Source organism: Loxodonta africana, chromosome 14 (assembly GCF_030014295.1).
Source record: "Loxodonta africana isolate mLoxAfr1 chromosome 14, mLoxAfr1.hap2, whole genome shotgun sequence".
NCBI lineage: Eukaryota > Metazoa > Chordata > Mammalia > Proboscidea > Elephantidae > Loxodonta > Loxodonta africana.
The window spans coordinates 79,040,365-79,057,564 of NC_087355.1; the positions used below are offsets into that span (position 1 = coordinate 79,040,365).

Sequence of the window (17,200 nt, forward strand, 5' to 3'; positions counted from 1 at the left end):
AGGGATTGGACCGGACAATAGGATAGAAAATGATACTGGTGAAGAATGAGCTTCTTGGATCAAGTAGACACATGAGACTATGTTGGCATCTCCTGACAGGAGGGAAGATGAGTGGGCAGAGGGGGTCAGAAGCTGGACGAATGGACACGAAAAGAGACAGCGGAGGGAAGGAGTGTGCTGTCTCATTGGGGGAGAACAATTAGGAGTATACAGCAAGGTGTATATAAATTTTTGTATGAGAGACTGACTTTATTTGTAAACTTTCACTTAAAGCACATAAAAAATTTTTTAAAAATGAGAGAATCAAAGGCACCTATTAAAAAGAACACAGTTTGTCCTTACAAGTACACTAAGAGCACACAAAAAGTCCCAGATACATGTATACTTTATTCTCTGGAATTTTCCAGGCCAATTCCCATTAATTTGTCATGCCTCATGATTCCTCCATGTCACCTTCTCTGCTTCTTCTTACCCATACTCCATATCTTCCTTTACTCGTATGACTCGCTAACAAATAACTCATTTCAGATTTATTCTTCTGGTTTATACATAACACTTTCCTGAAGTTGCTTTATTCAAACATTTTTTTGGCTCTACCTTCAGAGTAGACCATAAATGCATCACTTTTCAGCACTTTGAATGCCAATACACTGGCCCAATCCATCATAAACTCTTACCTGTATTACTGCAATACCTTTCTAACTAGACTCCCTACTTTTGCCCTCACTGCAGTCTATTCTCAACACAGCAACCCCAGGGATCTTTTCAAATGATGCATCAAATATGTCACTTCTGTGCTCAAAACCCTCCAATGGCATCCCTTCTCACTCCGAGTCAAAGCAAAGTCGTTACAATAACCAACAAGGACCTGCATCGTCTGACCCTCAGTGTCTTCTGAACTTGTCTTATTCGTTCCACCTCACTTATTCCAGGCTAACTTTGCTTCAGAGCCTTTGCATTTGCTGATTAAATCCTTTTACCTAAGTTAGATACATGGTTCACTCCCCACCTCCATTAGTCTTCATTCAAATGTCACTTCTCGGTGAGATCTTAGCTGTAAAATTGCAAACCCCACCATTCCCACAACCACTACCCATGTCCTCTTCACACAAACCCAACCTTCTCTCTGGCCCTTCAGTTGAAGATAGACTCAAGCTGTCTTTCGGCCTTTACAGCACCCCTAAAGGATTCAAAGGCTTTCCTACTCCAGCCATAAGGAGCAATGAATTTCACAGATTGCCAAAATTGAGAGAGTAACAATCTAGTCACTGTTCTAAGATGAAAACTGGCAATGATATGTCTAGATCCCTTCTCTTTAGGAAAAATATCAAACATCTGTAAGAGATTCCCCATTTTCTTCTTCCTCCCAAGTGAGCTTTGTACTCCCCTTCTATCCGCTCCTAGCAACATGACCTCCATGTTTGAGCGTTACGTCAAGAATTTGCTCAAAGAGGTGGGGAGGGAAGATCTGAAGCCCGTCAGAAGCCTGAGCAGTGCCACCAAATTTCAACAGTTTATTATGATACGGAAGAAGAAGGGCAACTTTTTCTCACAGTTTTGGAAACAACCTGACATTCCAACCGAATTCTCCCTTATGGACATCCTGGAGCCAAGTTCTTCAATCCCAGGTATTGCCATCCAGTGGTAAGTGGGCAAGGAGTATAAAACACAGGTGCACAGACAGAGGTAGCACTACAACCAAGAGTTTCTGAAATCCCAAGATGGGCAGATCTCAGGACCAACCTTCCCTAAAGGCAAGAGGCAAGGAATTAAGATTATTTGAGAATCTACTAAATATGTGGGCCCAGGTAACATTAGTTCACAGACCTGAGGTAGGGATATTATCCCCATTTTGCATAAGAGGAAATGAAGATAATAATTTGTTAGAAGTTACATTCTTGGCAACTGGTAGAACTAGGATCTAAAGCCATGTCTGTCTGCTCTAAGCATGTTCTGCTCCAGTGTGCTGCCTCCTTGTGCTGGATGCTGTATTGGCAGCAGACACAGATGCTGTGTCAGGAAAGACGGGCCCGTGAGTCTCCTGTACAAGTGACGTCATCATTTCTTAGGGTAAAGATATTATCCCTGTTAATCAACCCCTCTGCGGAATTAAACGTTTGGCCTCATGACTTAAAACATTAATTGATCAGTTCGCTTCACCACTGAGACACTTAAATGTAAAGGAAAGATGGGGCAAAATAACCAGAAACTAGTTGTCATCCCGCCTACTCCAACTCATGACAGTCCCAGGGGTGTCAGAGTAGAACTGTGCTCCACAGGGTTCTCATGACTGATTTTTATAGAAGTAGATCACCAGGTCTTTCTCATGAGGTGACTCTGGGTGGACTCAAACCTCCAGCCTTGGGGTTATCAGCTAAGTACATTAACCATCCGCACCACCCAGGGACCCCTGGGGCTGAAGCTTCAGTTATTCCTTTTCATACACTAGCTGTTCCAAAGTTCATTCTTGGCTAAACCTAAGGTCAATTTTTTTCTCCTCAGAAACTGTCTCGACAGAACCATTCCTCTTCAATATCGCTGAGGTCCAGAAGCAGAAGGGTGGTGTGGATGTGAAGGTGAACGTTGGGCTAGAAATGAGCGTGTCGGGGAACGCTACTGAGTTCCAAGAATCCTCCCTCGAGTTTCAGTTTGTTAGAATCCCACCCCAAACCTGGACAGACCTTCAAAAGAGGTGAGCCCATGAGAAAGGACAGGAGCAGTCAGCAGACCCTAAAGGATGCTCTCCTCAGAGGCAAAGAGACACCTAGCAGGCTTTGTTTTGAGGCTAGGAATGAAGATGATGATATCACAGGTTGCCCTGCTCTCCTGGGGCATTCATTTGTTCATTCATTTACCCAACAAATAGTCACTTGTTACCTAATATATATTTATTAAATCAGTAATTGCCCATTAGCGTGCTATTATGTACCAGCGACAGAATGATGAACAAGACAGATAAAAATCCCTGACCTAAAGTAGCTTGTATTTAGTGGGGACAGGGGACAGGCAGAGAGTGAGAAAATGGCAATTAAAAAATAAATGAATGAAGTACTCATTTAAATGAGAAAAAGACTCTGAAACTCTTGAATAACGTATGCAGCAGGGTCCTAGAACTTACTTTATCTCCATGCATGTAGAAAAAGGCGGCTGTCCAATGATCCTCTAAAGGCTTAAACAAAGAAACAAAAAAAAAAAACTCGTGAGTTCTTATATCTTTTAGAAACCAGACATGTCAATTTAAACAGTATTCCTACCAAGGCACTGACTTACTAAGTGAGTAACTAGTCAAAATCCACAGGCTGTTTTAGAGACTAAAAGTTACTTTGACACTCATTACACAATTTCTGTACTGGTGTGCTAACCCATTTAATCCATTGCAGCTGAGTCAATTCAGACTCATAGTAACCCTACAGGACAGAGTAGAACTGCCCCATAGTGTTTCCAAGGCTGTAAATCCCTAAAGAAGCAGACTGCCACATCTTTTTCCCACAGAGCAGCTGGTGGGTTCGAGCGGCTGACCTGTCAGTTAGCAGTCGAGCGCTTAACCACTGCACCACCAGTATTCCTTGCTGGTGTCTTAAAAGACCCTTATCAGAGCTAACAACTACAAAGACTGTTTATGATGCAAAACAGTATCTGGATTTCTGTAGCTGCATGGAAAGAAAAAAAAATTCTCTTAGGGATTTCTTTCAGCATTTAAAGAAGCTGCTATTTCAAGGATAAAGTTTATTAGCTACTACCAAAAGAAAAAAGCCTGAAATCAAAACTTTAAATTCAGAAAAGAGGCAGTTAGATCCTTGTAATAAATGGGATGAGAGGCCTGTAATGTTTCTCAGGTACAAAAGTAATGACAGACCCTGATAGGTACTCTGAAGACAATGAACTGGATGAGATGAAAGAGGGGGGCTCGATGGAGAAGTCTGTTTAGGTCTCTTGATGAAGCTAGTATTTGAGGTGAGACCTGCCAGGTGAGAAGATACAATCCAGAGCAAGAGAAAAGGGGTCTAGACCGAGGGCTTAAAGCCCCTGGGGCAGGACAGAGCCTGGTGTGTTCAGGGATCAGAGCAAGGCCAGCAAGGTGGAAGCTAAGCCTAAGGGTGATAAAAAATGAGGCTAGGGAGATAAGCAGAGGCCAAATGACAGACAGTCTTGAAAGCACAGTAAGGAGCTTGAATTTTACTCCAAGAGCAATGGGAAAACTCAGTACTGGATATTCAGTAACCTCTTCCCCGGAAAAGTAAGTTAAGTGTCTCGGTATTCCACACAGCTGGAATCTAGGGCACTAAGCCCAGTAGTGGCTCTGTATAGAAACAAGGTTGAGGCCTCAAAGCTGAAACAGAGATGAAATTTGCCTTTAGGACTTCAAACCTCTCACATCTCTCCCAAACCTATATCCTCAATTTACCAATCTACCCACCAAGGAGAGTCAATGCATAAAGATCCACCTGTCTTGAAAATCATTAGTCTTGAAAATCGTCAAGAATCCTCTCTGCGCTGATGGAATGGACACAAAAAGAGAGAATGGAGGGAAGGAGCAGGGTGTCTCATTAGGGGGAGAGCAATTAGGAGTATACAGCAAGGTGTATATAAATTTTTGTATGAGAGACTGACTTGTAAACTTTCACTTAAAGCACAATAAAAAAATTTTTTTTAACTCCTGAGGGAGCAGGAGACCAATGGGATACAGACCCCAAATTCTCATTAAAAGACCACACCTAATGGTATGATTCCGACTAGAGGAATCCCAGAGACAATGCTCCCCAGAACTTCTGATGGCACAGGACAGGAACCAACCCCGAAGACAAATCATCAGGCATGAAAAGGACTGGTCAGTGGGGGGGAGAGAGATACTGATGAAGAGCGAGCTAATTAAATCAGGTGGACACGGGAGAGTGTGTTGGCAACTCTTGACTGGAGGGGGGATGGGAAGATAGAGAGAGATGGAAGAAGGTAAAATTGGCACGAAATGAGAGACTGTAAGGGCTGACTCAATAGGGGGAGAGCAAGTGGGAGAAGGGAGTAAGATGTATGTAAACCTACATGTGACAGACTGATTGGAATGGTAAATGTTCACTTGAAGCATAATAAAAATTTAAAAAAAAAAAAAAAAAGATTTTTTTAAATGAGAAATAAACCATTGGCATGTTAAAAAAAAAAAAAAAAAATTTTTTTTTAAAAAAAAGAGAGAAAGAAAAGAATCCTCTCTGCTTCTTCATACTTCACCCATTCTGCTCTATTTCCCATCCCAATTGTGTGAGTGGTATGGGTTTCCCCAGCTTGGTCAGTGGGATCTCCCTAGGTCTGTCTCAACCATCTGAACTGGTCTACTTCTAGCCTTTTCGTGAGAGGTCCTGGTGGGGTAAATCTATAAACTACCCATAACATGACCTCTATCATTCTGGAACATGTAGATGCCCATAAAGATATGGCACACATACTCTTCCACCTTAGCCATCAGAGAAAATGTTCTGTTGCCATTGGTAACTTAACCTCCTAAGTCAGTATCTTCCTACCCATTGAGGATTTACCTGTCTAAGTCTAAATGCACTGCACCCCTTCTAGGTCCTAAGGGGAAGTGTAATCCAGAGCAAGGAAAGAAGGTGTTCCTTTCCCAGCTCTTACCCTTCTTTACCTTCCTTATATCCCAGGGAAACACTGGAGAAAGAGCCAGCGTTTCTGAAGGAGTGCCGTGACAAAAGGGAGAACTTATACGTGGTCACAGAGATCATGAAACTGACCAAGAATACTACGCTGAACAAAATGGGCCATGTGAGCAGTGGGGGCAAGTTCTCCACCCCTTGGAATCCATACGTCAAGGTACAGATCTGTCCTGCAGTGGGATGAAAGCACAAAGAACACAACCAGCCCAGCCAGTCCTGCCTCACTTTCCAGCAGCCTCTGGATCCTAATCAGGGCCTCTATCTAGGAGCTGGGGTGGGATAGAGTATTACCCACTTCTCAGTTGTCAAGAAAATCTCACATACAAAGAAAACCTGACTCCTGATCTGAGAGTATATTCTACTATTTAATTCAATCTAATATCTAATCTAAATATCTTGTATCATTCATAGTATTTTAATATATGCAATAAAATAGGAAATAGATTTAATTATGTGGTATTATATTTTGCTTTTTTTTTTTTTGGGGGGGGGTAAACGATGGGTTCCAGTTTTACAGCTGGAAGAAATAAGAGACCTCTAACATCAAACTTACAGCACCAAACCCACTGTCATCGAATTGATTCCGACTCATAGTGACCCTACAGGACAGAGTAGAACTGCCCCATAGGGTTCCCAAGGAGTGGCTAGTGGATACAAACTGCCAACCTTTTGGTTAGCGGCCGAGTTCTTAACCACTGCACCACCAGGTTAATTTAAACAAATTCACTTATCAAATATTTATTCTGCATCAGTAATGTGCCAGGGATATATAAAGTTTTTTTTTAAGTTAAAATATGCTTTTAAGCAAAAGATATTTCACGTGCAATTTGCCCTCATTTTAGAGTTAAATCAAAAAAAACCCGCTGCTGCTGAGTTGATTCCAACTCATCGCAACCATGTAGGTCACAGTGGAACTGCTCCATGGGGCTTCCAAGGAGCACCTGGTGGATTCGAAGTGCCAACCTTTTGGTTAGCAGCTTTAGAGTTACAAAAAATAAAAAAAAAAGCTGAGATGTTAGGTAACTTTCCCAAGGTTGGTGAATTAGCACTGGAGAAGACCCAGACTCCAATCTCGGCCATTTGATAACAAGTCCAGTGGATAAAAGAAGCTTGAAGCAAATGAAACATTATTCCAGAATGGAGGATATTTTGATGTTCAGCTTTGAGTTTCCAACAGCTCTGGTTGGTAGACTGTGCCTTCTGAGAAAGAAAAAAAAAAAATTTTTTTTTTTTTTTGAGAAGAGGAGAAGAAAACCCTCTGGGTTGTCTCTCACAGGGCGACTGCTCAGCTGTGCGCACCAGTGTACCATCCCAGCTGTTCTCAGCCAGACACAGTTCTAAAGTCAGTTAAACATTTTGAACATCACCACTGGTTCATGGTTTGTATCAATTTTATTTTGGATCGGTGTGTGTTTATGTACATTAAAGCTTTCCATTCCACTGGTCTACACTGGACTCTCCACAGGTATCTGATGAGAATGGCATCCTGGTGAATAAGAAGATGGAGCCAACTGCTAACTAGGTTGCCTGGGGACATGCTTCATGTTTCTGAGATATGGCTCTCTCATAAATAAATGTTTATGGTGATATATATTGACTGTCAAGCAGGCCTCCAAAAATACCATAATTACATACTTCGTAAGGAATAAAAACCAAAAACCAAATCCATCGCCACCAAGTCAATTCCGACTCATGGCAACCCCATAGGACAGAGTAGAACCGCCCCATAGTGTGTCCAAGGCTGCAAATCTTTACAGAAGCTTGTTGTGTTTATTCAAAAGTTCGATATTTCGTTCATCGTGGATTTTTTGCCATTAATTTTTATTTTAAAGTATTGCCTGAAATTACCACGTATCTTGATTACTGAGTTTTTTGGCACTCCCTTCAATTTTGTGCCCGACACGAACAGTGCAGTAGCTTCATCCAAACCCCAATCCAGGGATAGGAGCTGAGTTAGGAAAGAAGGATCTCAAATCAGTAACCTGATGTTATAGCTTAAGAAACAAGAAAAAGAAGAGCAAACTAAACCCAAGGCTAGAAGAAGGAGGAAAATAATATCAGAGTTGAGTAAAACAAAATAGAGAATAGAAAAACAACAGAGCAATCAACAAACCAAAAGATGGTTATTTTTAATGATCAACAAAATTGACAAGACTTTACCTAGAATGACTTAAAAAAAAGAGAGAGAGAGAGAAAAGAGTTCAATTACTAAAATGAGAATGAAACCGACACTACAGGTTTCGCAGAAATAAAAAGGATCATAAGAGAACACTGTAAACAACGGTACACCGACATACTGGAAAACTTAGATGAAATGCAAAGTTCCGAGAAACAAAGACAACATACGGAGGAAAGAAATATTTCATCTAGCAAAGAGGTAACATTTTGTTTCCATGAAAAAATAGTTCACTATTTAAAAAAAGACTATTCATAGTGTTTCAGTTACCTAGTGCTTCCGCTACAAAAAAATACTACAAGTGGATGGCTTTAAAGAACAGGAATTCTCACAGTCATAGAAGCTAAAAGTTCACATCAGGGTCTCGGTCATGTCAATTCCTTCTGTGGGTCTCTCTCCCAGTTACTGGTGTCTGTCGGCAATTTTTCATGTTCCTTAGGAACAGGTCTTCACAAGGCATTTTCTCCTGTCCGTGTGTGTCTATGTCTATTCTGCTTTTTTACGAGAGACCATTCAGAAGATATTAGGTTTAGGACACACCCTGCTCTGGAATGGCCTCATTAACATAACAAAGAAACCTCCATATCCAAACAAGAACAGGGGTTAGGACTTGAATGCAAATTTTGGGGAAACGTAATTTTTAGCTCTTAAAAATTAAAAATGTTAGCAGAATTTGTTTAACTTAAATAGAAAATAAAATCAAGGAAATTCAACAAAGTAACTGGAAAACATGAATAAGAAAATGAGAGTCAGTTCAGGAGACCCAACTTCTGAATAACAGAAGTCCTAAAAAGGAAGAATTGAGGTGCAATGCAATGGGAAAAATCATCTGAGAAATAAAACGAGAAAGGTTCTGAGATCTGAAGACAGTGACTCCAGAATGAAATAGCTAACTGAGGGCACTGCATAAATGGGTCAAAATAGACCCAAGCAAGGAGTGTAAGTGTGAAATTTCAGGACAGTTGCCTCAAAAAGATCATAAATGTTTCTAAAAAGGGGGGTGGGTAGGAATCTGAAGAATTCCAGCCTAAAAATCGATGTACAATCAAACTATTGATCAGTGTGAGAGCAAAATAAAAATGTCTTCAGATATATAAGGTCTCCAAAAATGTATCTCCCACCTCCCCTGAAAAGGAAGAGTAAAAAGGCAGAGGGAACAGGGCCATCACGTTAAATAACTGATAAAGGAAGTGTCCGGAGTGAGGAAAAGCATTCTCCCCAACAGGAAACCCTGAATATGAACTTAAACAGACATTGTGATGTACCTAATTTAGAAAGATGGGAAAGAAGAAATGCAGGCTAAGGGTTGGGACTGAGTAAGAAAACTCAAAACTCATCATCAAAAAAGAGAAAGTGAATAAAAATAGCTAGTCTTAAATCTGGAAAAAGTGAAAGTATTTCAATATATGCATGAAATTTAGAAATATGCAAGTAAATACTGGCTGAAATAGAGGAAAAAAAGAGCGGTAACTGGAAATCAGGAATCAAGAGTCAGCAAGTGACTGCTGTGGTTATTTTTATTTCTCCTGAGCTTTGTACATCTATTTGACTTTTAAAATTATATATACACAATATATATACACACACGCACATATATATATAAAACCTTGATTAGAAATAAACATTATTTTTTAAATGGTGATCTGAGGCAAAGAGCTGTAAACTTCTGGATATGGTTTCTTTCCTCAGGGTCAAGTCCAGGGAGAAGGTCTGAACGTGAGAAAGAAGACGCTGACTCTACCCAAAGGCATGGTGATGGCCTATCAGAGGAAGCAGCTGGTTCTCAAGGAAGATGGCTGGGGTAAGCAGAGGCTGAAGGAGGCAGGTGAGGAGAGGGAGTCTGCATCTCCTGAGAAGAGAAGCAAGAAGAGAAAGGCCATCGACATACGACCATTTGCTGTTTTTCCTGTTGAGGAAGTAGGATGTGCCAGGGTACACACACACCCACCACCCACTCAAAACCACCTCCGAGGCATGTTCCAACTAAACTGTTGCTTACTAGAGAGATATAGAGGCAATCTTCCTACATGAGAGAGACAAAAGGGAGTGCCTAACTTGGAAGCATCTTTATCCCTGAGCAGTCAGGCCCCTAATCCCAACCACCACTATTAATTCAAGGTCCCATCACTCTCAGCAGCTCACCTTAGGGAGCCACAGAGCTCTGCCCAGATTACTCATAACCCTACTTCACGGCCCTATAAGACATTAGCACAATCACAAAACTGCAGGCATTCCTGAACAACATAACACAAAATTCTGTCTACATCTCTTCCTCCCACACTAGCCTCGAAACCCACAGTCCCCCCCACACACCCACTTTGGGCTCAGACTCCACGTGGGTAGAGCCGATCTGTGTCAGCCAGTTGCAGCATACCTGGGAGGAATGGTGAGTGCTGGAACAAGGCCAGCTCTCAGAGTACTTGGTCTCTCTTTCCCCAAATGCTGAGTCCCAGCTAGAGCTCAGCCTGGGGCCCAGTCCCTCCAAGATGGGGGAATGCCCTCACCATACACACTAAGAAGCACACACAGACACACTGCCCACTATTGTATCCTCAATGCAGTATCTGGTCAGGGAGTGTCCAGGTGTCAGCTGCTCTGTCGATGAAAACAGACAAAAAGAGTTTTACAGGGTTAGTGGAGTCTGGCTTCTGGACAAAGAACAACCGTACACGAAACAGGGATGTCTCTGCTGAGGAACAGGGACAGGATGAGACTCATACTTTAGGGAGAGATCTGCTGAAGGCCAAGAGATGGTAGTTCTCTTAAAGGTCATGGTGAACGAGAAAGTGCTATAAATTTAAGGAGGGAGAGGATATAGCTCCACCTTCAAAATGTTTTATGTTTTATAAGTGTTGGCAAGTGTGAACAAAGTTAGACAAAAGATTAACTTCACGGTAAACCCAAACCCACGGTAGTGACTGCAAATCATGCATCGACCACTGGGGGGGAGTAGGACTTGCCTGTGGAAACAAGTTAGGCCTAAGGATGAAGGGAACTAACCATGACAATGTGCCAGCGCAGTAAACACTTGACACACGTGAATGAAGTTAATGAGTTTAATCCTCAGAACGGCAGCTGCCATCAGTCAGCTCTGGCTCACTGTGACCTCCTGTGTGTCAGAGTACAACTGTGCTCCACAGGATTTTCAATGGCTGATTTTTTGGAAGTAGATCACCAGGCCTTTCTTCTGAGGTATCAAAGGATGGACTCTACCTCCAACTTTTCAGTTAGCAACAGAGCACGTTAACCATTTTACACACTCCTAACATCCCAGAAAGGAACATAACGTGTGGAACAGTTTAATAATTGGCCGCAACACTTGCTGGGTCACTTTGGAGAAAATTAGGTTCCCTCTCGAAGTGTCCGCTTTCTTATTTGAAAAATGGAAAGGATACCTTCTCTCCAAAATTGGTATGAAGGATGGAGATAAATGCCCATCAATGTGACTGGTGCCAATTTATCTAAGCCACCTCAGCTGACCTGGATCCTCCCCCGTAGCCTGAGATATGCTCAGGTCTCTGCCAGCCTATAAACCACCCTCAACCAAGGGTCCCTCTCCACTTCCCCTCTCCTCCCCACCCACCTTCCACTCACAGCCAACTTTCTCAAAGACTACCCTAGCATCTGCGTCCCCACTTCCTCAGGGGCATTCATGCCTCAACCCACTGCAGTCTATCCTCCAGTGAACTGCTTCAGAGTAAGTCACCAATGAACACACACACTCCATTAGTCCCTCCTTGGAACTCTCCTCTGCCTGGATACTACAACACCATGTTCTATGAGGTCTCTTTTTCTGACTCCTTCACAGGCTCTTTTCCCTTGTCAAACACTTAAATTATGGTCTTGCACAAGGATAAAATTTTTCTATGTGAAATCCGAATCACCCAGGAAGATGGTCGGATTGGTAGCAGACAAGGCAGAGCAGTAAATCAAAGAGCAACAGGAAGACAGTCCAACATAGGGGGTGGCGGGGGGCCCATTTCTTTCACCTGATAAGGCAGTTCTCAGGTGTTAGCCAGCATAACAGTTACCTCAAGCGCCTGTTTAAAATGCAGGTTCCAGGTCCCCCTCAGGGAGTCTGACTCAGAAGACAGAATGAGGCCAGGGAATCTGAGTTTTAACAAGCATCCCAGGTGATTCTCATGCCAGGGGTCCCCAGGCCATACAGGGAAAAGCTGCCACACCCTGGCCTGGAAGAGGACACCCCCGGAGGCTGTAGGCTAGAGCTAGTGAAATGATCTTCACCGGAATAACCCAGCTCTCCTAACCTGTCTTCTTCCCCATCCAGCCATTCTTCACATCTCAGACGATGATGAGCAGAACACCTTTCAAGATGGTGAGTTTCAGAGCTGGCAGGCTCTCTGCCTAGCCCTAGAGCCCTGCTAAGCCCTGACCCCCTTCAGATGTCCATAAGAGCCCTGCTATAGGGTCAGCCCCCACAGACCCACAAAGACTCCCTCCCAGCCAGGGTCTTCCACCACCTCCCAGTCTCCCCTGCTTTGATCCAGCCACAAACCCTTGGGGCCACAGGGAAACCAAACTTTCTTCCTGCAAACCTGAGATCTGGGGTAGGGGGCTACCTGGGGCTCCATCTCTCTCAGGGATTCCTAGATTCTCTGTTTTGTATTTACAGAAATCATTTTAAGGAGTCACGGAATAGGTTTTATTATTACAAATAAAGGTAAGAGGAGAGAAATAAGGGGGAGGAAGGAGGAGGGAAAGTGGTGGAAAGGGAAGGGGAGGGGGAGACTAACTTACGTTTAGTGGGTGAGCACTTAGGTTTCTCCAGAAATGTACGTCCAGTCAGGTGAGTGGGTGTTTCTAGAACTAGGAAAATGGAATCTGATCCCTTCACCATTCCACTTCGCATACCGGGTCACAACCAAAAACCCATCTGATTGTCTTTGTTGCCAATATGCAAAGCCTTGGGATCTGGTCACCTGGACAAAGGGCAGGTTCGGTGGACAGGAGGGGGTCAGGAGAAATAGAAGAAGGCTGGCAAAACCAAGTATTTCTGAGACTAACTCTTGGGTTGAGAAACTGAATTTCTCTTTCTAGCCTACACAGGAGATATTCTCCCAATAGGTGAGTACGTGTTTGCTGAAGGCAGGGAGTGCCTCTGCCTGTGCCACCCCTGCCCTATGGCCTTGGCTCTGGTTTTCTGTAGAATGGGAAAGAGCTAGGAAGGCTAAAGACCCGGAGGGATAGGATGGGAAGGGGCTGGATGGAATGGAAAGGGTTGGGGACAACCTGGCGTGGTGGAGGGGTGTATGGGGTGGGGGCAGGAAGAGGAGGAGGTGGTAGAAGGCAGAACCCTTCAAAGTGTCTTACAAGCAAATGTGGGGGGATGAAGAAAGGAGACAATCACTGGTGATTCTCTTTCTAGGAAGAATAGAGGGACGCTCTTCTCAAGGCAAGTATTTATTAAGAGGGAATCTGGGGCTGCCTGGGTGGGAAATCACTAGGCTGAGTATCCAACTAGAGGTTTTCACAAAACTCACACAATGGTGCTCTATTTCCAAATTTATCTTCTTTTCAGCCCACTTATTCATTAATTCATTACTACATGCACGTAATAATCATTTATTGAAGCTACTGAGCAACAGACACTATTCTGCACACTGGGGATACAGTAATGAATGCCACAGACAGAAGGCCCAACTCTCTGAAGCTTCCATTCTAGTGATTTCTCGATCTCAGCAGATCACCTTGAGGTCAGGTGAAGTCTTCTGGGGGAGGCTGAGAACTCCAGCATCCACGCATCAATTAATTCTTTTTTTCTATTATTGTAAAAATATAGGTAACACAACATTTGCCAAGTCCACATTTTTCACTTGTACAATTCAATGAAACCAATTACACCTATCATGTCGTGTAAGCATCACCAGCTTCCACTGCCGTATTTTCCATCCCCATAAAGACACAAGCACAATTACATGACAATAAGGGTAGCTCTTATGTGCAAGGCACTATCCCAAATACATTATATACGTGAACCCATTGAGTCCTCACGACATGGAACATCTGTTAAACAGATGTAGAAACTGAGCCAGAGCACCTAAAAATCCCACCCTAGAGCTCAACACTAGAATCTCCATTATTCCAGACATTTCTCAGAAATGAGCACTTGGTCATTTTCTTCCACTTCCAATGAACCCTTTTTAGAATCTCTAATTTACCTCCCCGCATTCTATGCCCTCTTGTGGAGAAGTGAGACTGTCCATCTTTCTAGTCTATTATGGCATTTCCACCTCCAGAGCTTAAGCATGCCATTCGCAGATTTCAATCATCTACAAGAGGAGATCTCCCGGGAAATGGAGGCACTGGCCAGCTTCCCAAAGGACCTTCGGGACACGATGTTCCACAATATTCTGGCCATGCTCGGGGACAGAGGAGCTTTGCAGCATCTGATGGACATGGTGAGGGGCTCAGTCCCACAGCTGATCAGGGCTGATGAAATCTGTGAAGAGGACAGACTTGGAGATATGGATACCAAGATATATGGTGGAGAAGAAATGGGGAAAATGCCATGGGACTGAGAAGGGAAGTCAAAGATTAAGGGCTCTGGTTCCAGGTACAATAACCAGGGCCAGGGATTGCAGCCCCCATATACTGAGGCTGATGGACGTCCCCTGGGGCGGTAGAGAACCCTTACCTACCACACCTTGGTTAATCACTTACAGACACAAAAGACAAAGGCAATATTACATAATAATGGTATTCTTGTTATTATCAATAATACCTGCCTCCTATAGCTGGAAGAGAACCCTTCTGGTCATTTGGATGGCCCTGGTGGCACCATTCTAGATGAACTGAGGAAGAACACTGAAGATCCGTGGGTCAGCCCAAAGTACCACATCCTTTACATTCTTGGAGCCATAATGGGTAAGAGTGACCTGGGGGAAGAAAGGGAGAGTCACAAGGGTGGACCTCCAGACCCCCTGAAAAGGATGCATTAGAGGCCACTTCTCTGAAGCCCTTCAAATACCATGATCCTTCCTCCTCACAGCATCATTATCACTGAGGTCAGGAGGGCTTAGTGTGATAAACTCCTTATGCGAGACGAAAAGAGCCTGAGACCTAGGAAGTGACTGGCCTATGTCTATCCAACACATCACTGGAGGCAAATGATTCCAGCCTCCAGTCTCAGAATCCCATTCTCTGGACCATTAGTTAGCATCCTGCAGACCACTGCCAAGAGCAGAAGGAAGACTTCCCAGGGCTGGGAACTTCTCTTCAAGTCTAATGGGTTTTATCCCTGTGTCTCAGAGTTCCCCTCTCACCGGTTCTACTAGTTAATGGTGGGGAGAGGAAAATCTGGATTCTTCATCACTGTCTTTCCCCAAATGTCTCCTCCTCCAGTGCTGAGTGACACCCAACATGATCTGCTGGCCCAGTCTATGAAGATGAGGATCCTGGCCCAGCAGAGGGAGCTGGTAAGAAACCACTGGGGCCAGCAGCACAGGAAAGAGGGTGAAGAACAGGAGACAAGAAGAAAGATTCTGAGAAAAGAGAGAAGATGCAGGTCCCGCTGGGAGGAGAGACAGGATCTCAATATGGCATTGGGAAATCCCCCACTGCAGCCTCCCTCAAGACAGCAGGCAGGATGGGTATGAGTTGACCTCAGGAGTGTCTCTGTTTCCATGGCAAACCCTGAAGTGGGCCCCAATAGTTCTAAATTAGCCATAAGAATACAGGTCCTTGGGCTTGAGGGGATCTGGGTAATAACCCTGCTTTTATTTCACATTTACCATTTGCAAATTTCTCTTTTTCTTTCCATATAAATGTACATATAAATACATATCAGACATAGACAAATACATATGCACACACATATATATACGTATATAATTTCAAACACTGACCACTATTCTGCAAAGTAAATCTTATTATCACTACTTTGTAATTAAGTACCAAGGTGCAATGATTTCCAATAACTTGCCTAAGATCACACTGATCATAAGACTTGACCAGGATGTAACTGCTGGTTCCCATGACATGAAAGCTCTTGCCCCTTGGCTCTGACCTCATATGCTGATCTGTACAATCTGACAATGTTTCTTCTAGGTGAGGAGCATCCTGGAGCCAAACTTCAAATATCCCTGGAGCATTCCCTTCACCCTCAAACCTGAGCTCCTCGCCCTGCTCCAGGATGAGGGTGTGGCCATCACCTTCGGCCTGCTAGATGAGTGCGGCCTGATGATGGAGCCCAATATCCCCAGGTCGACCTGGGATTTAGAAGCCAAGGGGCCTCTCTCTGCCCTCTACGCAACCCTTTCAGTGCTGCAGCAGCTGGCTGACCCCTAAGCCCTCCCTGAAATATGCAGTCAGTCCAGAGAGGCTGGCCCCACCACAGGCCTATGTTGGAAGTGTCCTTGGTGGGCTCCGGAGACACAGGGCCACATCTATCTGCTTTTTTGGGTGGATACAACTGAGATTGACAGGGAAGAGGCATAAAGGACATTTCTGGAATGACAAAAAAATTCTATCATTTGATAAGTGTTTATATAATCCACACAACGCATCAAACAGTATATTAAATATTTGAGCATTTCACTATATGCTGATTTTGCTTCAAAACTGTGTAAACAAATCATGAACTCCAGTCAGCAATATGCCTTCTGAACTGTTTGGGCAATGCACTGAGTGTTTGTAACTTACTTTGCAATGCATTAAAAAATACAGTGGTTGGATGGATGAATGGATAGATATGTGACCAAGCAAATGTGGCAAAATGGTAACAACTGGGGATCTGGGTGAAGGATATACAAGAGTTCTTTTTCATTCTTGAAATGTTTTGTAAGTCTACGATGGTTTCAAAATTTCTATATACAGTCAATTTTCATTATTCTCAGTAGTCATGTTCTATAAAATCACCACAAACACTGAATTAATGAATAGGGAAACACTGCTTCTCAGTAAAATACAGGGCTAGGGTCCTCTGAACCTCTGGTCCCAATATTTTCATCAACTGATCAATGCATAACCTTGTTTTATGTGTGTTTCTATTTGAACACATCTTATTTAATATACATTGTTGATTCATTAACATTGAACTCACAGCCAACAGCACTATAACTCATGCCTGAGGAAGCTCATCTAACATGTTTTTCTCAGTAAGACACATCACAGCCTACTGGCGCTTAGGAACAGTAGGCAGTACTTCAGCACTGCATTTGGGGGACCTTTCAAACAGTGAAATCACCAACGAAAAGAACAAAAATGCCAAAATGTGGCACTAAATATACCACAAAAAGGACAGTTTGTTTAAAGTATAAGAACTGAAACAAAAAGGCAGAGGGTTGCCTTGTTCAACATCAGCTGGGGATGTGCGCATTCGGCAATTCAAATTATTCTCCGCTCT

General features: G+C 43.3%; 1 protein-coding gene across 1 annotated transcript; it reads left to right on the forward strand.

Annotated features, from left to right (window-relative positions):
- Nucleotides 1-1,408: 1,408 nt before the first annotated feature.
- GSDMC (gasdermin C) lies at nucleotides 1,409-16,143 on the forward strand. Its single transcript, XM_064267669.1, has 9 exons — nucleotides 1,409-1,628; nucleotides 2,503-2,651; nucleotides 5,563-5,817; nucleotides 9,502-9,631; nucleotides 12,125-12,172; nucleotides 14,116-14,255; nucleotides 14,592-14,721; nucleotides 15,199-15,272; nucleotides 15,904-16,143. Exons 1-9 carry the CDS (start codon nucleotides 1,409-1,411, stop codon nucleotides 16,141-16,143), a joined length of 1,386 nt encoding a protein of 461 aa, XP_064123739.1.
- Nucleotides 16,144-17,200: the final 1,057 nt, after the last annotated feature.

What these genes read in the sequence shown, in the direction of transcription:
- GSDMC (XM_064267669.1), top strand. Translation starts at nt 1,409, where the DNA reads ATGACCTCCATGTTTGAGCGTTACGTCAAGAATTTGCTCAAAGAGGTG. An exon ending in CCTCCCTCGAGTTTCAGTTT is followed by an intron (nt 2,652 to 5,562) that starts GTTAGAATCCCA and finishes CACCCCTTCTAG; the next exon opens with GTCCTAAGGGGAAGTGTAAT. An exon ending in CTTGGAATCCATACGTCAAG is followed by an intron (nt 5,818 to 9,501) that starts GTACAGATCTGT and finishes GAGCTGTAAACT; the next exon opens with TCTGGATATGGTTTCTTTCC.